At 31.3% G+C, this 22,626-nt stretch overlaps 1 protein-coding gene across 3 annotated transcripts; it reads left to right on the top strand.

The window, feature by feature from the left end:
* Positions 1 to 1,638: 1,638 nt before the first annotated feature.
* Positions 1,639 to 22,457, top strand: LOC127725258 (galactoside alpha-(1,2)-fucosyltransferase 2-like). Of its 3 annotated transcripts, none has more exons than XR_007992894.1 (3): positions 1,639 to 2,067; positions 7,448 to 7,475; positions 10,684 to 11,203. XR_007992894.1 is itself a non-coding variant. In XM_052232138.1 (3 exons), the coding sequence occupies exons 1-3, from the start codon at positions 2,035 to 2,037 to the stop codon at positions 22,274 to 22,276; spliced, it is 1,038 nt and encodes a 345-aa protein (XP_052088098.1). In that variant the 5' UTR covers positions 1,967 to 2,034; the 3' UTR covers positions 22,277 to 22,457. The 3 variants fall into 3 exon arrangements, 2 of the variants coding, with proteins under 2 accessions (XP_052088098.1, XP_052088091.1); XM_052232138.1 differs by lacking the exon at positions 10,684 to 11,203 and adding an exon at positions 21,300 to 22,457 and having other exon boundaries at positions 1,967 to 2,067; XM_052232131.1 differs by lacking the exons at positions 1,639 to 2,067; positions 10,684 to 11,203 and adding exons at positions 2,089 to 2,260; positions 21,300 to 22,457.
* Positions 22,458 to 22,626: the final 169 nt, after the last annotated feature.

Here is a 22,626-nt window from a genome sequence, read left to right as displayed (position 1 = left end):
CTCACAACCAAGTCTTTAAGGCTTTTGGGCTTACTGAAAGCCAGTACTGGTGGCTCGGAAAAAATTTTGGATAATGTAGGATGTTTTTCGACCCAGACGTTTAACAGTCACTCCACTGGTTCGAAATGCACAATATTTTGCTATGTTACTTGCAAAACTACAAAAACTGTATATCTCCTACAGTGTAAATGTGAAAACAGTATGCAGTATCAAAACTTTTTGATCTAAATAAATAACCTGCTTATTTTGTCTGTCAAGTGCTCACACCATTGTATGTTTTGTTATTGTATTCGATTTCAAAATGGATCCTTTATAATACAAACGTTTCCATTTAAAAAAGAAAAGAAACAAATTGGCAAATGAAAATCCTTAAATCAGTAAAAACGAAAAGATAAGAAACAACAAAAAAAAAAACTTAACACAGAAAGCCAATTATTGAGCAACACGAACCCAACCCAACATAGATGGATATACCTAGTGCTTCAGAAAATTGAGAATTTCTTGGCCACAAGGCAAATACCAACAACTGAAGAAATCACTCCATTTAGTGCCATATCGGGTGTTTTAATCGGGAATAGAACAAAATCGGTCAACTTACAGATCAGAGACTTTTCTGTTATCTAGAGACACTTGCTACATAATCTTGAAAAAATGTTCAAATTATTCCATAACATAATTGTTTTGAGAGATTTACTATGCAATTTATTTCCAAAAGTCACATTTCAAACCCACCAAAATCAAGCATTTTATTCTCTGCTTCAAACTTTTACTTGAAGGGGATATTGAATATTTATTCTTTATTGGCAATCAGTTTTGGTCATATTCGTAAAAATGAGCCATGAAAACCGCGATGATACATAACTGACTTGCAAGCCAATAGCTTGACCTCATTTAGATTCCTTATAACATTATAAGACAAAACTTTAATTAAGATGTGGTTGCTCGCATTACTATTTATTTTCTATTTCAAACAATGTTTAACAATATGATTATCTAATATGATTATTAATATTGAAATATACATTTTGTATACAACAATTTGTCCAACACATCATTATATGTAAATGCACATAAACTCTTTGTGATCCATTTTCATGAATATGACAATAAACGATTAACCGTACGTTGCAGTTACTGTGAGCACCTTCGATGAACTGATTACTCAACAATTTTACTTGTATAGTATAAAAGAACTCGATCCTTTAAAACGCCAAAGGATTAAACGTGCATATATCACCCATTTATCTAAATCTAATATTACAAGAACCCGTTTACAACTGCTCTTAATTACCAGTTTTGAATATATAAATACTATAACTATATTAAACACAGTAGAAACCAATAAGTTACAACGAAAAGAAATATATTTATTTATACATTAAACTCGTGTTGCATTTGACGTAATTGACTCGTAATTTCGATAAATATAAGTTATGAGCCAAGCCCTTACGCACAGATATGTTTAGGCCTTATTCAAACCTTTGTGTAAGACATCTTGAGTCAAAATATGTATTCTGGTAAAGCTTAGGGTCATTTGTAAGTATAAGTGACAAATCCTCTCAGATTGACAATATTTTTTTCCGACTATGCAGTGTTTCATTAAAAATGCAAAAAGTTTTAATCACTAGAGCAAATTTTTAAGGTTTGATTCATGATTATAAATAATGATATAACAGACAAAATTTCTCTTAAACAACAAAATAATGTGGTTTATTAGGTTCATAATACTTTTTCATTGTCGAATGAGGGGGTCAAGAAGTGTCCTGATCATACCTTCTCATAGCTTATTACCTGGTATATAAGGGATTTAGAATGAACTACCGTCATGCACAATGCATTTTGTTTCCTAAAGATTTAAAAAGTTCGATAAACGAAAAAGCACTCCTGTTGCGATGTTTTTGATGGTAAATTGTTCAACCGACTTACAAACTGATATATATATTAACAATAACGATAATAAACGCAGGAGAACAATGTTTACCATGAGTGATTTTATCGGCATTTAATATTTCGATTAGTTAATAACAATAAGGAATGACACACGATTTACAAACAATGACAGGAAAGGTAACGAAAAAAAAGTACCATACATCATACTTACAGAAAATAATGGGAAATAAAAAAAACAAAGGAAAAAAAAAGCAATGACGCAATAATGGAACTAAATATCAAAACCTGAAAGCCAAATACAGCTATACATACTGTCTTCTGAAATGGACAAATGTGTGAACAAAAGTTAAGATTTAACTTGTATTTGCTGGTATTTTCACTAATAGATTTATTAATACATGTACAGTGCTTAACGGTATGGGTTTTTCTCATTGTTGAAGGCCGTACGGGTGCCTATAATTGCTTATACCCACTTCATTTGAACTTGGGTGGATAGTTGTCTCATTCGCAATCATAATACATCTCCTTATATTTATATTAAAGGTTGATTTCAATACACGATATAACACTTATCCTGATTCTTGAAATATTTTTGGGTTGTATATACAGTACTTGCAACCTTAGGCGTTACTGTTTTAGCGATCAATCAGCGGTCATCGATCAGTCACCGATCAGTCAAGTTCGCGTCAAACTCACGTCACCAATCCGTCAGACTTATAGTAAAAGTATTTGACTGATCGGACGGATTGGACGGATAGGACCGATCGACCTTTCTGACGGATTGAACTCTACTACGTCACATGATAAACTAATACAAATTACGAAATCTTAGTTTCGTTTCATTTAATTAAAATGGCGACATGGAAAATACAAAACTTTCAAGTACAAATGATCAACATCTTTTTTTATTTATTATTTAGCACAGTTTTAAGAATTTAAAAAGAAAAAAAATATGCATATAAAACTAAATTTAAATATTACTATTAAAGAATGGCCATTTTCGTTTTAATTTAGGTAATATTTTTTCAAACCCGGACATTTCTAAAACGGTGTTTATCGCGATTTTCATTGATTTTATTATTTTCCGAAAATGCTCTTGAAAATAAAATGAAATGATCATTTACTGCAAATTTCGATGTATTATTTTTAAATATTTTTAAGTATTTTATCCTTATAATCTTAAAATTCTTTAAACAAACTTATCTCGAGGCCATTAAAATAACAAATCACAAATAGGAAATAAAAATGCTGCAAATTCTCTTAAAAATAAAAAAAATATTGGTAATTTTAAACAACGAGAACAACATTATAGTATATTTTTTCTGATAGTCTTTAAAATTAATAAAAAATAATCAATCCTAAGCTATAAAAAGTACAAAAATCCAATGACGGTCAATAATTTCCATTCAAATAAAGGAATTATTGCATTCTATTTCAACAAAGTTTCTGCATATTTATCCTTCTTTATTCACATTTTATTAAAAATTACTTATCTAAAGGCATTTATAATGACTGATAGGAATTGCATTGCACTATTTCCGATATAAAAGAAGAAATATTTGTATTTTTATGCAATGCGAATATTGAATTTAGTATCTGATCTCTTAAATTCAACATATTTTATAAGATGCAACCAATTCTGATGTACAAAAAGTACTGAAATCAAATGGTGATTCATTATTTCTATCAAAATGAAGATATTATTGCATTCATTTTCAACACCAACAAAAGTTTAAGCCTTATTCTACTTACAATATTAAAATTCTTATAAAAAAAATAATCATGAAGCCTTTGAAATAACTGGTTACAAATATCATTGCATTATTTTTTAACAAAACAAGAGAAATTTGTGATTTTAAATAATGCGAACAACATTTATAATGACTGAAATATTATTTCTGATATAAAAGAAGAAATATTTGTATTTTTAAGCAATGCGAACATTACATTTAGAATCTTTTCCCTTAAATTAAACATATTTTATGAAAAATCAAATGACGGTTCATAATTTCTATCAAAATAAAGAAATTATTGCATTGTATCTAACAAAAACAAAAATTTATGCATACTTATCCTTCAATGATTCACATTTTATACAAAATTACTTATTTAAATGCATTTATAATGACTGATTGCAATTGAAGTTGCATTATTTCTGATATAAAAGGAGAAATATTTGCATATTTAAGCAATGCGAACAAAAATTTAGGATCTTTTCTCTGAAAATCAGCATATTTTATGAAAAACAACCACTCCTGATGTACAAAATGTACTGAAATCAAATGACGGTTCATAATTTCTATCAATATAAAGAAATTATTGCATTCGTATTCAACACAAAACAAAAGTTTAAGTATTATTCTCCTTACATTATCAAAATTTGTACAAAAAAAATCTTATTGGAGGACTTTAATATAACATGTTACAAATAACATTGCATTATTGTTTATCAAAAGAAGAAAAATTGGTAATTTTAATCAATGAGAACAACATTTTAGTATATTTTCTCAGATATTATTTTGATTTTATAAAAAACAACCAATCCTGAACCATAAAAAGTACAAAAAGCCATAGGAGGTCAATAATTTCCATTAAAATAGAGAAATTATGAAATTCTTATTTAACAAAAACAAAAGTTTATGTATATTTATCCTTAAATTATTCATATCTTATACAAAACTACCGTTCTGAATGCATTAACTATGACTGATTGCAATTGAAGTTGCATTATTTCTGGTATAAAAGAAGAAATATTTGCATATTTAAGAAACGCGAACAAAAATTTAGTATCTTTTCCCTGGAATTCAGAATATTTTATGAAAAACAATCAATCCTGATGTACAAAATGTACCGAAATCAAATGACGGTTCATAATTTCTATCAATATAAAGAAATTACTTAATTTGTATACAACACAAAACAAAAGTTTGAGTAAAATTCTCCCTACATATCAAAATTCTTACAAAAAAATCTTATTGGAGAACTTTGAATTAACTAGTTACAAATAACATTGCATTATTTTTTATCAAAAGAAGAAAAATTGGTAATTTTAATCAATGAGAACAACATTTTAGTATATTTTCTCAGATATTATTTTGATTTTAGAAAAAAAGTACCAATCCTGAACCATAAAAAGTACAAAAAGCCATAGGCGTTCCAATAATTTCCATTAAAAAAAAGAAATTATTGAATTCTTATTTAATAAAAACAATAGTGTCTGTATATCTATCCTTAAATTATTCATATCTTATACAATATAAGTAATTATCTGAATGCATTAACTATGACTGATTGCAATTAAAGTTGGATTATTTCTGATATGAAAGAAGAAATATTTGCATATTTAAGCAACGCGAACAAACATTTAGTATCTTTTTCCTGAAATTCAGCATATTTTATGAAAAACGACCAATCCTGATGTACAAACAGTACAAAATAATGAAATGATTGCATCTTTAATCAGCACAAATTAAAGTTTAAGTATTTTAATACTTATTTTTTTTAAATTCTATCAAAGAAACTTTTCTTGAGGCCTTTTAAATAACTAATCAGAAATAACATTGCATTATATGTTATAAGAAGAAGAAATATTGGTAATCTAGAACAAAAATTAAAACAACACTCTAAATTAATTAATCCAAACAAAGCTGTATATATGTATCTTTACTGTTATACTATTTTTATTTTCATCATCATTGGTTGGTTGGTTGGTTGGTTGGTCGGTTTCTTGATTGATTGATTAATTAATTAATTGGTTGGTTGGTTGGTTGATTGATTTATTGATTGGTTGGTTGGTTGATTAAACACGTGGGATAGGGTCTCTTGAAACAAGCGAAACAAAGGAAATCTTGGACCCGGTATTAAACACATGAGACGGAAACATGCACACAATGAATCAATGAATGAATGAATGATTGGTTGGTTGGTTGGTTTGTTTATTGGTTGATTGATTGATTGATTGATTGATTGATTGATTGATTATTTGATTAATTAAACACGTGGGATAGGGTCTCTTGAAACAAGCGAAAAAGAAACAAAGGAGATCTTGGACCCCGTATTAAACACATAAGACGGAAACATGCATACAATGAATGAATGATTGGTTGATTGATTGGTTTGTTGGTTTATTGATTGATTGATTGATTGATTGGTTGGTTAATAAATTTAACATGTGGGATATGGTGGTCTCTTGAAACAAGCGGGAAAAAAAAACAAATGAGATCTTGGACCCCATATTAAACACATGAGACGGAAACATGTATGCATGCAATGATTGATTGAATGGTTGGTTGGTTGGTTGATTGATTGATTAAACACGTGGGATATGGTCTCTTTAAACAATCGAAATAGAAACAAATAAGATCTTGGTCCCCATATTAAACACATGAGACAGAAACATGCATGCAATGATTGACTGATTGATTGATTGATTGATTGATTGATTGATTGATTGATTGATTGATTGATTGATTGGTTGGTTGGTTGGTTGGTTGGTTGGTTAACACAGAAAACGGATCCACTTTGATCATGCAAAGACGGAATAGAAAGCCTAAATACTATATCTAAACACATGGAATTTATCTTTTGAGAGATCACTTAACAAGTAGTAAGGTTAAAGGTCAATGTCAACCTACAAAAGCACTAAACCACACATAAAACTCTTTAAATAGTGCCAAAAACACATAATTTGCCTTTTTTACATGACCTTGACCTTTGACCTTGTGACCTTCGTCAAGGTCATTGCTCCACAATGTAATTGCACAAGACTCTATGGATGTAAGACCTTTTGTTTAAGAGTTTTGCCTAATAATGTCTTTTTAGAAACCATCAATGGGGATTATGTCCCTTACACATTGGTAAAATCAATACAGTCATAATGTAACAAAGTTGCCCCTTCATGTACCAAGCATTTTTCACTATGTAAATTTTCTGTATCTACAACCATTCGGGAATTATAGGGAAATTAAAGACATATAAAAATCTAATATATGACCTTGACCTTTGACCTTGACCTATATTTTCAAGTTATGGTCCAATGATCTCAAATCAAAAGACCCTATGCCTTTACAACTTACGGTTCATGAGATTCATATGCATATTGAAAAGTAAAATATTCAAGGGGAAATAACTCCTATAAGAAGTCACTGGATCGCTTCGGTTAAAATTATTTAAAGTTGCGACATATGGCAAGGAACATTCTAAAAAAAACATTTGCCGCTAACTCTTATAGTTTATGAAGAGTAGCGATAACAATGGTTTTTGTAATTGGGGAGATAACTCCTATAAGGCAAATAGTACACTTTAGTGCCCCTAATACAAGATAGCTTTTATTAACCCGATACTTGGTACCAAAGATCATTTTGATACGTTGCGTACTTTTCTTGACTTTTGACTTTGAAAACGGCGGAGGAAAAAGAATAATAATAATAATAATAAACAAACGAATAACAGTAAGGTCTTTCCATTAAGAAAGGAAAGACCTTAATTATATTCTGGTGTATAGTGTTTAAGTATATACTAAACATTAGATTAATCAATACAATGTTTTTTTTTTAAGGCGAAGGAGGTAAAAGCCTTAGTTAAATGTGAGTATTTACTAATGCCTACTTAAGTTCTTAATTTTGGAAGATTGTGCAATTTCAGGAGATGAAATTAAAACTAAGTTGGAAATCCTAAAGTGTTTTGCATAAAAACGTACTCAGAGGTGATGAGATGATTAAAGCCGTAAATTTTACCCTTGACAACGTTTAAGTACGTTTCGGCAAAAAAAGTTTGTTGAGAGGTTGTAGGTATTTCTATGGGCACCAATTGTGCCCCTTTAATAGCAGACTTGGTCCTGTACTATAAAGAAACAGTTTATGGCCAAACTCAGTAAAGACCCGTCTAAATTCCATTTAGTTGATAAATTCAACAACACTTACCGTTATCTTGGCATTTTTTTTTTTTGTTATATAATCAAGAATTGTCTAAATATACTGCCAAATTTACCCAAAGAAACTTACTTTCAATAAATCAAATATAAACAGCATTTACTGCCCTTTCCCAGATTTAGATATCTCAATTGAACACGAGAAATTCTACACAAAATTTATACACGATCTAGATACACTTATCAATCCTCCAGTTAAATACTGTAATTAGATCTTTGAAAATTGTTGTCATTGGTTTAAATACTGATCTTGTTATCAGTAAATTAAAACTGTACTAAATATTATTGTTTTACACATTACGCACTTTCACGGTACTACAATCTGTCGATACACATAGTTTCGCTTTGCACAAGGTCATGTTTTTGTCTGACAGTTAATGTTTTTACACTAAATCTATTTGATGTTTGATGTGTACTGATTAATAATTTAGTCTTAGATGCATGCTATTATTTTATCAGATATTATTGGATTTGAACTAGCTGTGTTTATTAGATGTTTTTCTTCATTGTATCAATCTGATTAGTTAAGCCCTTTCAACTGATTTTTATAGTTTGTTCTTATTTTATGCTGAAACACCACTGTCCCAGGAAAAAGGGAGGGTTGAGCGCTCATAAATATTTTTTATGTGCCTGTTCCAAGGATCTATCCTGTAGTTCAATGGTTGTTATTGGTTAATGTCTGTCATATTTGTTTTTCGTAAATTGTTTTGTCATAGATTAGGCCGTTATTTTTCTCAATTGACCTATTTCATATTTGTGATGTCGGGGTCTTTTATAGCCGTCTATACGGTATGGGTTTTTCTCATTGTTGAAAACCGTATGGTTGCCTATACTTGCTTACATCCACTGCATTTGAACTTTGTTGGATAGTTGTCTCATTGGCAATCATACCACATCTCCTTATTTTTTTTATATCAAAACAATCCTTTTAAAAATCTGGATTCAATGGATTTGAAACTACTTTTCTTGGGTTCTGATGGTCAATCTGAAGTCAACTTTTCGAATGTGTTATGGAGTTTATCATAAATAATTGGCTGTTATGTAATATCTGTATGAGTGGCCGTTCGTGTCATTGGCGGTATGAACATACCGTATGAAATTTTAAAGGCGTTAGTGTTTACTATGAACGCGCTGGTTTTCACTTTCAACGCGTTGGTTTTCACTTTCAACGCGTTGGTTTTTACTTTGAACGCGTTGGTTTTCACTTTCAACGCGTTGGGTATTACTTTCAACGCGTTGGTTGTAAAAACTAACGCGTTGATTGGTAATTCATACGGTATGAAAAACCAACGTGTTGGTTTTCAATTCTATACTGTAAGTTTTTCATTCCATACCGTAAGTTTTGCACTTATGTCTACCAATCAAGATTATTTAAAGTTATTTTTTTTAATTTTTGCCTAAAGAATGATACATAAAAAACAAGCTTACATCCACTTCATTTGAACTTTGGTTGATAGTTGTCTCATTGGCAATCATACCACATCTCCTTATTTTTATAAGAGAGATTTCCAAAGCTTTTAAAGAGGTCATGTTATAAGAAGAGTTAAATTACTGTGTATACTCATCAAAATCACTCACAAATTCTGCAAAAGCACCCTTCTTTATTTATAATTGTTTCATTTTGGTCATTAAAGTGCCCTTTTTACCTTACTTTGCAGTGCTGGCCTAGGTTCCATGTTGAAGGCTGTACTGTGACATATTGTTTACAATTGGTCTTGCATGGAGAGTTGTCTCATTGGCAATCATAAATATTCTAATTGTCTTGCCTTAACAATCCTTTGAGAAACAAAAAAAAGTTATTAGCATTTTCATTTGATCCTGTCATTGTCGATGTTGTTCAGGTCATTGTCAACTTTGGTCAGGTCATGTTTTCGCAAGCTTTTGATAATTGGTTTCGTTTTTTTTTTTTTTTTTCTTTAATACATTTATGTATTAAATGATGAAATCTTAGTATATTTCAAATTTGAGATAATTCCTTTGAGAAATAAAAAAATTATTAGCATTTCTCATTTGGTCCTGTCAGTGTCTTGTCATCAGTACAGTCATTAGTGTAACTCTTATTTAGATAATACTTTGTAAGAAAGTTTTTGATTGGTTGACAAAAGTGCAAAACTTACGGTATGGAATGAAAAACTTACGGTATGGAATGAAAAACTTACGGTATAGAATTGAAAACCAACGCGTTGGTTTTTCGTACCGTATGAATTACAAATCAACGTGTTAGCTTTTACAACCAACGCGTTGAAAATGATAACCAATGCGTTGGAAATGATATCCAATGCGTTGAAAGTGAAACCAACGCGTTGGAAATAAAAACCAACGCGTCAAAAGTGAAAACCAGCGCGTTGAAAGTGAAAACCAACTCATTGACAGTAAAATCCAACGCGTTGAAAATTTCATACGGTATGTTTATACCGCCAATGACACGAACGGCCACTTATATATCTGTGTATTGTGTGAATTGTGAATTCTCTATAAAGATGCTTCAATACACATTTGCAAATTATGTTGGTATTTGTGCTCAAACAGCAATATTTCCTGGTCACACCCGATTGATTTTTCTGGTTGAAAAATGTTTCTTATGATTCTTAGGGTTGTAACACTGCACATGAGTTATTGCGGTAAGAAGATAATGGACTTTCAATATGAACTGTTATTTTATTTCGTAAAGGATGATTATATCAACCATGCACGCACATATTGCATACATCTATCTATATGTAACAACTTCCTGCAAGACGTTATCCATTTGGCAAACAAAGGTTATACAGGTCTAACTATACAATTGTATTGACTTCGTCTGAAATTGAGTTTAACAATTTTAGTTCTGTAAATTTGCTGCAACTATTGTTTTCTTCTTTAAGCGGGGTTTGAACCCATGCTTCAGTGACATCAAGTCATCACAACCCTCACTAAATCATTCCAATGACAGGATAACTTGAGAACACACATGAAGCTATCATTAATCGAGCAATACCTTGCCTTGTAAGCTTCGGCTTACATTGTGTCATGAAAATGGTCAAACATACAGATCAATAGTTTTTGTTTCTGTCGTTTTGGATAATAACACTTGTTGGTTAAAACAACATGTTATTCAATAAATTAAATCGTGCTATGATAATAAATAATAAACAAATAGAATGCAAAAACAATCATCACTGCTGATTTTGACCTGTTTCCAGTGCATGTAATGTAGTGACATCAATTTTATTTTATAACATACTTCAATATATTTAAAATACAAGATAACTTTGCAACAGACGTTCTCCATCGATTTAAATGAACATAAAAGCTAACCAAACCTTTAAACAGACTTATTCAGAAGGAATATAGGTAAGATACTGTTGTCAGGTCATTGAAGATGGCATAGTTTGGAATTAATACTGATTCACGCATAGGGTTTTTGCATTGGAAATAAACACATTTATTCTAAAACCAGTTGTTGGCATGATACGGGTTATGTTCTTCTCATATATTTTATGATGGTATGATACTAAACTCCTAACTGGAGGGATTGTGCTTGATTTTCATATGATGAAGACATAATCTTTCAATCAGTTTGATTAAGGTCTGGAGCTGGCATGTCAGTAACTGCTAGTAATCCTTTGTTAATTTATGTTTCATTGTCATTTTGCTTAGTTTCTTCTGTTACCTATTCTGACATCGGACTCGGACTTCTTTTCAATTGAGTTTTACTGTGCGTATTGCTGAGTATTTGTTTATTCTACATTGGATAGAGGTATAGGGGGAGGGGGGGAGATCTCACAAAACATGTTTAACGCTGCATTTTTGCGCCTGTCCCAAATCAGGAACCTCTGGCCTTTGTTAGTCTTGTATGTTTTTTAAATTTTAGTTCATTTGTATGTTGCGGAGTTTAGTCTGACGTCCATTTTCACTGCCTCCGGGTGCGGGATTTTCTCGCAGTGTTGAAGACCCATTGGTGGCCTTGGGCTGTCTTATGCTCTTTGTTTGAGTTGTTGTCTCTTTGACACATTCCCCATTTCCATTCTCAATTTTATAGCAATATATTACGTTTGTGTATCCGAAGTGCTCATATGAAGTAACGGTCATTAGAAACACACAAAAGCACAAACATGTGAATTCAATGGATATTTAAGACCAACACACGTGATGAACTGTTTAAGGCTTTCAGTTAGGTTTTTAATAGCATACAATTAACGATTACATATTCCTCGTCTTTATGGAGAATTTATGATAAGTCCACTATTTTTGCCCCTTGATTCAGAAAATCGGAAGGTATAAAATACATCTACGAAATAATATGCTTCAAATGCTTTTTAAGACATTATTCTGTCAGACATCAGTATTTCTTTTGTTTTTTTTCCATCAGAGCTTCAGACTTCCTAAAATAGGAGCAAAACCGCAAAAACTGCCAAATAGCTAATTTCGAGATCTTGGCATTATCATTCAGATGCAATTGCTTAAACAAAACGATTTATTTTCAACAAAGTTCTTTTTTGTAAAATATACTTTTGAATAAAGTTGTTGCTCATATCTATCTTGTCAAAAAATAAGGTGTAACATTGAAACAGACTAATTACATCATGGTGACATCACAAGTGACCTCTCTGCAGTAAAACGTCCTGATTAAATTAACATGTTAAATTATCATTAGAATACAATTTTGAAAGGCTCAAACGAATTCACTATTTTTACAATTTTAAGGGGCAAATCAATTGTTCTTATCATACTAACCCCTTTAGCTCAACTTAAAATTGATGAAGAAATCTTTGTTCTTGCAACAGTACGGTTTGAACCTATGGTTATGTAACAGCCTATCAACACCCTTATATTGGAAATCATGTGTTTATATATGATGTATCTATGTTTGTTGTATCCAAGTGGTAAAGGAGAAGTCATCCATTTGAAAGGTTTACGGACGCCATCATGGGTTGGTTGCCCTGTATGGAATACCAGTGTCGCATATGAATACGAATATTTCCACTAGCCTTAACAACAATTCCGTCCTCGTCTTCGTGATTGTTACATTACCTAAAGCTACTTATATATTGTTATAATAGGATTTTTACTTGATTAAGCAAAACGACAAGTGTTACATATGGAGCAAGAACTGCACAATTTCCCGGGGCAATCCAGTTTTGGTTGGTTTAATGTTGCTCAGTTCTTAGTTTACTATGTGATGTTTAGTTATTGTTGTTTGTCCTTTTGTCCTTTTTTATTTTCGGCCAAGCAACTTTTTGTTTATCTGCAACTTTGACTAGATTCTTTAACGCGCCTATTTTACGTGCATTTATCATTCATCGTCCATTCTGTGTTCAAGTTCCTTTCATTCATCGTCCATTCATCGTACGTTCGCTCATCTTGCATCGTAACGTGTGTTTTCCATTCAACGTGTGCTCAATGTTCATTCATTCTTAATCATGTAACGTGCGCTCATTATGCCTTCATCCTTAAGCGTGTAATGTGCACTCAACGGATTTTCATTTTAAATCGGGTGTCATTCATTCAGCCTATTTATTTTGTAACATTTATGAATGCTTTCAGTTTTAAATAACCACTACGTACGGATTTGGAAAAAATCTTTTGAATAACGAGATATTATGAAAGCATTATTTTTCATATCTACACGTATATTGTTTTGTTTTAAAAATAGGTTAACTCTCATGTGCATTCTGTTACTTAATTAACTTTATTTAGTTGCCTTATACTTGAAAAGGCAAATATAAATCTCCTGTTTTCGGTTTTGTTCTATAAAATTTACATAAGTCCTAGTAACGAACTTCTTATAATATATCTTTTTAATAACGTTCAACCAGAGTCTTTTTTCCAATGTTGAACTACCCTAGATTATTCTAACGTATTTGGCAAATTTGTATTCAACTTTGATATTCTAATTGAAGTTTTGACCATATCCTTACAGATATCCCGTTAGTATGCGTTTAATTTGTCTCATACCCTGATTTTCAAATGCATATGAGGGCATTTCATCAAGGATATACAAATAAAAGGTTGTCAAGTCTTCAAGCAATTTATGTGGACTGCGGATTAATAGGTAAAATATCAAACTTTAATTCGTAGTGGCGATTTTACACGAATAGATATCTTGTAAAAAGTGTTTCATCTTAAAAACTTTTGTAAATCAACATGCAAATATTTCAAGAATCCCAAAAGAACGTTTTTAATAAAAAAAAAACAAGGGTTTTTATTTCAAATTGTCTTAACGGGTTTCCAATTTATATATATATATATATATATATATGGAAAATGTTGTTTGTGCTGTATTTAGACCCCTCTACAAAGAAATTTGTTTTGTATGCACACGTATAAAAATTGCGGTTTTTATCCAACGCAATCATAGGTTTGAACGTTGTTTTCAATTAAGTCTTGTTTATATGTTTTCGTATTATATTTGCCTTCGGGTTTATATGATCCGTTCATCCTATTTCGACTCTTCAAAATTCAAGAGTCAATCCCAAATTGAGGTAAATTATATAGCCTTCCAAATACCGTTTCGATTCCTAACATCACTGAAGAGACATTAATTGTCGAAGTCCGGATATGGTGTACAAATTTTTGAACCTCATGTTTGCGGTATACCATCTTTTCCGCAAGTTTATTGTTTTCTGTTTGGTATTAAATTAATAATTAAGATCCATTGTGTTTATTTGGCAATCGCCATGGCAGTCAGCAGGGTTTAAGAACACCCGTTGTTCGACCTGCTAGTCAAATGCGTTTTGTTAAAATATACTTTTTCACTTTTTTGGTCTTTTGAAAAATGTTATTTGTGCTGTATTTAGACCCCTCTATAAAGAAATTTTTTTGCATGCACAGGTATAGAAATTGCGGTTTTTATCCAACGCAATCATAGGTTTGAACGTTGTTTTCAATTTAGACTTGTATATATATACATATATATATATATATTAATTTTCGGCTAGATCAATAAAATTCAGGGTATAAGTTTGCATTTCATTAAAATAAATATTTTACACGTTCTCAGATTTAATTGCATTTTTCTTGAATGCAAATCCGACGCACTATTTTAAAAGGTATGTATTATGAATTATTTCAATTGTTAACTCTAGGATTGTTTTTCCATTGGAGAATGTTTTTTGTTCAATAGATTCTGTTCTTCATTATCAGGTACAATAGTTATTTTGATAGACAAACATATATAAATCAGTTCTGTCCCCCATCACGTCAAGCCAAAGATCAACACTTATATATACAGAATGCATCCATCAAATCTAGTCCTTTACATGGATATGTCATATACTGTTGACTTAAGTCCGACATAATTAAGGTGAATTGTTAGCTCAGATGCTGATTGAAGGGGCAGGGGACCCAAGTCCTTCTCATGGAGCTACATATATGTTTAATGCATAGAGTTTATACTAGTTTCAATCCTAACGCTGTTTTGCCGCCTCCGTCTTTTCAAAACCTGTATCTGCACATGTAGCTTTTATGTGTATCCTTCTTCATTGATCATGTTGGTTTAATAGCTCAAAAGGTATATTTGTTTGACTTGAATGTTAGAAATACTCAACTTCGTCGTTATCATTATTAGAAATGTGGAGTGAATTCAAAAACCTTTACATTGGTTAAAGAAAGTCATGTATGTTTCATATATTTAAACAAGTCTAATGTTTTTTGATTGATTGGTTGGTGTTTAACACCACTTTCAGCACTATTGTGCTATTTTGCGGCGGTCAGTTTTATTTGTGGAGGAAGCCGAAGTGCCCGGATTGCCAGGTGAGAACCACCGACCTTCGGTAGGAAAACTTACAATCCGACTCAATTAAGATTGGAATCAACGCACCTGCCACGTGCGGGATTCGAACTCACAACCTCAGTGTTGATAGGCTAGTGATACAGTAGTTTGACTATTTAGACCACTCGGCCACCGAGTCCTAAAATTCGTTTTCGACATGACAATGTCTTTTTAAAATAAAGTGGCAAATCAGTACTTCCGGGTTCATATTTATATCATATTAAATTTTATCCTTATAATTATGCCTCTTATAGTTGCCACTGAATGTAATACAACCAACTATCAAATGCAACTAATGCTAAAATCATGCTAATATTTGTTATAATGTGCATGTCATTGAAAACTACATGAAACAATTGCAGATTTGCACTGTAGTTTGGAGGCCGAAATAAATGTACTGGCAACCCACTAAATCAAATGCATACGTCACGATTACTTGGCATTTCACATGTAAAAAGATAATTTTCCTTAATCTATTGCAAAATAATAAAAAAAAAACACTAAAAACAATTATACATCAAACGGTCACTTTTGTTTTAAATTCAAACAGTCTTTAATGAAAGACATATTCTTGGCATGATTAAATTTCTATGTCCTTTAAATACCTTATAATGTCACTTTTTAACTGGTATCTGTTCATTATGTATCAAAATCTTTTATTTATCTGTTTTCTTTTGTTGAAGTTATCTTCATTTCTCCTTAAGTGGAGGGAAATAAACGCATAAGATGATATATTAATTGAAAAAGAAAATGTGTATCAAAGCGACTGCATGTTTTACTATGAAAATCAAAAACTCACAAAGTAACTTGAGCAAAAAGCCTGAAATACAAAAAACACAGAAAGAAGTCGATGCCCCGTGATTTGTTTCTTTATGGCAGACAAGATAGCCAAATGGAAATTCGTAGTAATAACCAGTACTATAATGATTAGTAAAAAATAAGATAATTTTGCCCTGTCTGTTTTGTTTTTTGATTATGCTCATTTCATCGACCAATTAATTGTATCCTAATCTCGTATCAAAAGGTAACCACGGTAATACAATATACCATTTCAACATGTTTTCTAACTACCTAAAAATCGTGTATGGGTCTACCTCTTTATAATTCTAAAATGACTTGAAACTAGGAGGAGATGATAGTGCTTTCTATGACAACGTCACTACAATGCATAGGAAAAAAGCGAACATATTGATATCACTCGTAATTTCCTACACAATGTATGTACCGGCTGCAATATCAATGTATGTACCATGCTTGCGTGTTGCTACTTTGTGATATATAGTTTTTGTATACTCATTAATCACCGCGTATGTATATTGTGTTAACCATTCATGTAACGCTCATCACTCTTCGTGCATTCATCGTCCGTGTAAATCTCATCGCTCCTTATCTTTTAATCATCCATGTTACGCCCAATACTCATCGTGCGTGCATCATTCACAGTGCATTACTCTTCCCCTCGCCGATCATTCTCCATACGTGTATCGTCTGTATATCGTAGCTGTGGTCAGTTTGAATTTCAGAATGTATATACCTATATTGTACATAATATGTCTTTGAAATCCTTTACTAAACTATTACAACTTGTAATTAACTTTTGTAATAGAGGCATGTACAAATAATGGCATTAATTATGTTTTAGGGTACAAACGTTTTGGTTGTTTAAATCAAATTATGTGCTGCTGATGATCTCAGCAATTACTAATGAATAAATATTAGTCTGAAATGGCCATTTTGATCTAAACAACTTTGAAAAGTCTAAACAAAAAATTATTCAGTCATGTTCAGTATTTCAGTCAAGTTTTAGACTTGAACACTGTGGTAAATGCAGCACTGTTCAAATAATTAGCTTGCAGTCAATTCAGTTCTATTCTGTAGCTTTTCGGACAGTTCAGTATGATGTTGATGTGTGCATGTAAATAACAACAGTCTGAACAGATCTTGATTGACTACAAGCGAATTGGCTGAACAGTAGTGACTTAACCGCAGTATAATGACCAATTAAGATAAAAAAAAAAAGTTTAATAGTGAATTTGATGGGCAGTTTTGATTTCCGAACCTCTACAATACACGTCCACAAAATCCAATCAAACAGATGTTTTCTTATTTGATGAAATGTTTCTTTGAAATATCTGATGGAAATCATATTGCTACAACTCATTTAATACCTTCTTCTTTAATGAAAATTCTAAATATGCCAAATATACTTTGAAATTAATTACTGAGATTATTAAGGCTGCAAATCTTCTTTCTGAACACATCAATGATACTAAATGAGGAGAACTCTTTTGTGTGTCACCCCTTAGTCTTCCTGATCAGAGGAAACAATATGGCTCTCTCCCCTAAATATAGTATACAAAGTGCAGTTTGTTATCCTCCCTTCTTATTATCTATTTTGAGATAAGCAAAAAAGATCAGGATTTATTTTCCGTCGTCATCATCGGTTTCGGATTTTATGATGACTAGTTCCTTCTTCTCAATAAGTTTCTAACCACCGCTTGAGCACACATGACGCTATATCTTTTTGAAACGGCAAAGAATAAAATCAGAAATGACAATTAATGAATCTCAATAAAAAAAGTATTATACAGAGCCGTCTAATGTCTAATTGCATTGAAAGAGGTATTAAAACTCAATGTTATCTTGATTATATGTTTGGTTTAGATAACCAAAAGTTCTCTATTTTTACTGCCAAAATTTACCAAGGCAATTGACTCTAACGAATTTTGATATAAACCGCAATACTTTTCCTTTTCTGGAATTTATTGTTTCTGTTTAATATGGGCAACTATAAAAAAAAACTGTAAAAATGGTTTGTTCACTTTTTGCAATTTTCCTCATTTAAGAAATAATGTTCCTTTAAATCCTTCTCAAGGTGTTTATATTTTTCGATTCATTTGTTTTATCTGTGCCAACAAATCACTTAAACCCCTTACAAAATTTTTTCATCGATACAATAATCTGGTTCTGAAATTTAACTGTACTGGAAATGGATGGTTTGTTCACGTTTTGCAATTTTCCTAAATTAAGAAATAATGTTCCTTTAAATCCTTCTCAAGGTGTTTATATTTTTCGATTCATTTGCTTTATCTGTGCCAACAAGTCACTTAAACCCCTTACTAAATTTTTTCATCAATACAATAATCTGGTTCTGAAATTTAACTGTATATGTAGAAACCTTCAGCTTATTACACTCGAAATCATATTTTACTTCTTACGGTGATGCTGAGTATAAAGCCATTAAAATTAAACACAATTTACGTAAACTTATTGATTTTTTATAAACTTATTTTTTACTGTTATCATTTCTAGACTGCATTCAGATCGATGTTTGAATAATTATAAAATTTATCGGTACTAACATTGCATTTGGTCTTGATATAATTAACCATTACAAAATATGTATTGCTTTACAGGTATGAAATCCTATGGTCTGACATCATATTTATACTTATATTTATACACACTGTCATGTTTTTATCGGGCTATTTTATGAATTATTTACACTAAATCCGCTGAAAGTGTAAATAGTCTTGAAAAATATGATTTGTTTATTAATTAAAGTTGGCTTTGAACTAGATTTCAGTAACTATGCCTTTCACAGTATTTGTTCGTCATCATTACATAGCTTTTAAGTAGAGGCAGAACTGATGAGTACAATCAAATAATTAGTTTCAAATATCTCCTTTCCTTAAAAAGTTTCTCCACTATTCTTATCTTTCTAGCTTAACCAACTGAAGTCAAACTTTTAGAAAAAGATTATTACATTTTGTAAGTAAACAAAATAAGCTTTCTTTAACATTAATATATAAAAATTTAAATTGATCATGGTGTTATAGCCTTTAAACATTATATTAAACTGAACAACCCAACTGTAATACAAGACTTAAATAGTTATCAGTTGTTTTACATACTATAAACATATGATTATTACGAGGTATTTTCTGGTGTAGTGTTATATAGCCCAACATTTGTTTCTTCATTTGGCCTGGTTATAAAATTAATTAACAGAAATCTAAGCATTGCTGTAGATACTGGTATATTGAAGAAAACTGTTTGCTTAAAGTTGTTAGATTGCCGTTATATGGACATCACCATTTACTCAATTGTAATGGAAATGTCAAAATATTTTGTGTGGTTATATACTTTTGGTGTGGCTCGGTACTTATACATCCCGCTATTGTGTTACTGTGCTATGGTCAATTTTGTATTCTTGTCTTTCATTTATGCTTATGTACTTTGTCTATAGAGTGTCTATATGCCGATATGTTTTTATTTGTTGAAATAGTTATTTGTGTTTATAGTGATTAAGATTATATTACAATGTTGACTGCGGTACCCCAATTTTTGTCATTTTTACCTATAATGTCTGTTTGTTTTGCTCACACATTGTTGCCAATATAATGGAATTCTATGCGACTGTCATACAAGTAAGAGGTTTTCCTAGCTATAAAACCAGGTTTAATCCACCATTTTCTACACAAGGAAATGCCTGCACTAAGTCAGGAATATGACAATTGTCTTCCATTCGTTTGATGTGTTTGAACTTTTGATTTTGCCATTTGATAAGGGACTTTCCGTTTGAAATTCTCCTTGGAGTTCGGTAATTTTGTTATTTTACTTTTTTCGTGTGTGATTAGTTAACAAGTCCTTTCCAACTAAGTTTTACAGTAAAGAATAAGGAGAGGTGGTTTAATTACCAATGAGACAACTATCCAGAATGTTCAACTGTTGTTTTGACTTTCTCAAGTAAATTGTTTAACTTTTTGTAATGATCGAGCCTTTTAAGGCTTACTATACATTATCGATTTTGCTTATTGCTTAAGGCTTTACCTATAGTAACTATATAGCTTACTTTCACGTCAATTGGTGTCTGTTGGACTGTTTCTTAATGGCAATCATACCACATCTCCTTTTTTTGCCAAAAGATAAATAATATAGATATCTATAGTATATGTTAATATGACAGATTATAGAGACAAAAATGCATAATGTGTATATACCAGAATGTATATTTACCTTTACAAAGTTTTTATCTTAGTAGAATTATCAAACATTATATACCTTTATGGAGTTATTTCCTTTCAGAGCGACAAGTCATTATTTTGAAGAACCAACCTGGATGATACCAACTTTCAATATAATGTGCTGCAAGGCATAAACTATTGACCTGCGTCAGGTCATTATTTGTCAATATCAAAATGCAAACTACAGAGTACTTAAGCATTTAATTCGTGTGTTGTTGCCAATTTGGGTTTTTATTTACAATACAAAAAGTGAGTTTTATTTCACATTAAAAATGAGTTGTAAGGCGTGTTTATACCTACAGACTTAAGAAAAGAATATCCCTTTTTAAAGTGATCGGAAAATAGGATACTATTCCTTAAAATATTTGAAGAAAATAATATGTATTGATGGTATATAAGTCAGATAATGCATATTTTAAGGTTTTTGTTAAAGTATAAGACACCTCGTGGCGTCAAAATTACCTAAAGAAAGTCGGTCTTTCGTTTGATCAATCCTGACACCCCTCGGTGTGTTATACGACAAGAAATATGCATTATTTATAACGTAACAGATATTTCTTAACTGCTCTCTATAAGAAAACACAGATTAGACCGGATAAGGATGAACAAGGATCAAGCGCATTGCCGTTTGCCACAATGGTAAACTTGTTTTACGGACATATCTAATGAAATCTCACATAAACGTTTTTCTATATTTTAGGTGGCCTGATTCTAATCTTAGTTTGCTTTATACTAAAATCGGCTGGAATTATATCATCAGTGTTTTTAAGAAGAAAATCTACAACTGAAACATTTTCACCTGTGCCTTTATACATAAAATCGACAATCACAAGACATTCGTATAGCTTGAACGAGAAAATGAAGGGTTCAATATGTCCTATCTTGCAAGGTGGACTGGGAAATAGATTATTTCAATTCGCAACTGCGTTTTCTGCAGCAAAGTCTAAGAATATGAATCTTATCATACCTTCTGATGCTGAAATCAGCGAAGTTTTTGAAATTAGTGAGACATTCAATGAATCAAGGGAATTATGTAAAGGGTTCCGAAAAGTTTTGGATAGAGCATCTCCAACATACCATAAAAACTTAATGAACTTTAGCTCAACTGATAACATTCAACTTGGATATGGCCTTCAGTCGTGGAAATATTTTTACATGTATGATAAACAGCTTAAGAAGCAGTTAACATTTAGAAAGCATATACAAAATAAAGCAAAACAGACAATTGATAAAATACTACAAAGGTGGAAAATAAAATCTCGCAAAAGTGTTAATTTAGTTGGTATTCATATAAGGAGAGGTGATAAGGTGACAAGTTATGATGATGGGTATAAAATAGCTTCACCAGAGTATTTAAACAGGTCTGTTAACTATTACGCTAAAAAATATGAAGCTGTTTTATTCCTTGTGATATCAGATGGAATGTCGTGGTCTATAGAAAATGTGCCTTCTCATGTTCCAGTAGCATATATATCATTAGGTCAAAGAGAACTCGACATGGCAACTTTAGTTGCCTGTGACCACACAATTATGACAATAGGAACCTTTGGTTGGTGGATCAGCTACTTAACTGGTGGAGATGTGATATACATGAAGGATGCTGCTGTAAAGGGTTCGCGATTTGAAAAAGTACTAAACGTTGAAGATCATTTCTTTCCTCACTGGATAGGACTTTAGTTATCTGCAATTTTTACAAATATAGATTTAACAATCGTTTTTGACATTATCATTATATTGAAAGCTAAACGCAATCATCGATGTACACATCTTGTAATCTTATTTGAAGATTTTGTATAACGGACAAGCTTAGTTGTTTTTATTTGATTTGTTGTTTCAAAATAGATGTACGAGATTTGAACATCGGTTCGCTTCTTTTGATTCCTATATACCTTATTCTGGTTCGTGTTATTCGTTGCAATACAAGTGAACAGAATAAGACATCACCGAGTCGTGATTAAACCAGTAGGAGCTAAAATTATTTTGAAATTCAATGTTCTTTTTTAGTAGTTTTTCTGTAGAAATACACA

Source organism: Mytilus californianus, unplaced genomic scaffold (genome assembly GCF_021869535.1).
Source record: "Mytilus californianus isolate M0D057914Y unplaced genomic scaffold, xbMytCali1.0.p SCAF_1, whole genome shotgun sequence".
Lineage (NCBI taxonomy): Eukaryota > Metazoa > Mollusca > Bivalvia > Mytilida > Mytilidae > Mytilus > Mytilus californianus.
Note: the sequence above shows the minus strand (reverse complement) of the source record. Positions and strands in the feature narration are given on the sequence as shown.

Excerpts from the sequence above, each read along its gene's own strand:
- LOC127725258 (XM_052232131.1), top strand. The coding sequence starts at position 2,222 with ATGTGTGAACAAAAGTTAAGATTTAACTTGTATTTGCTG. Across the intron at positions 2,261-7,447 it reads GATTTAACTTGTATTTGCTG|GCGAAGGAGGTAAAAGCCTT; the intron begins GTATTTTCACTA and ends TTTTTTTTTAAG. Across the intron at positions 7,476-21,299 it reads GGTAAAAGCCTTAGTTAAAT|GTGGCCTGATTCTAATCTTA; the intron begins GTGAGTATTTAC and ends TCTATATTTTAG.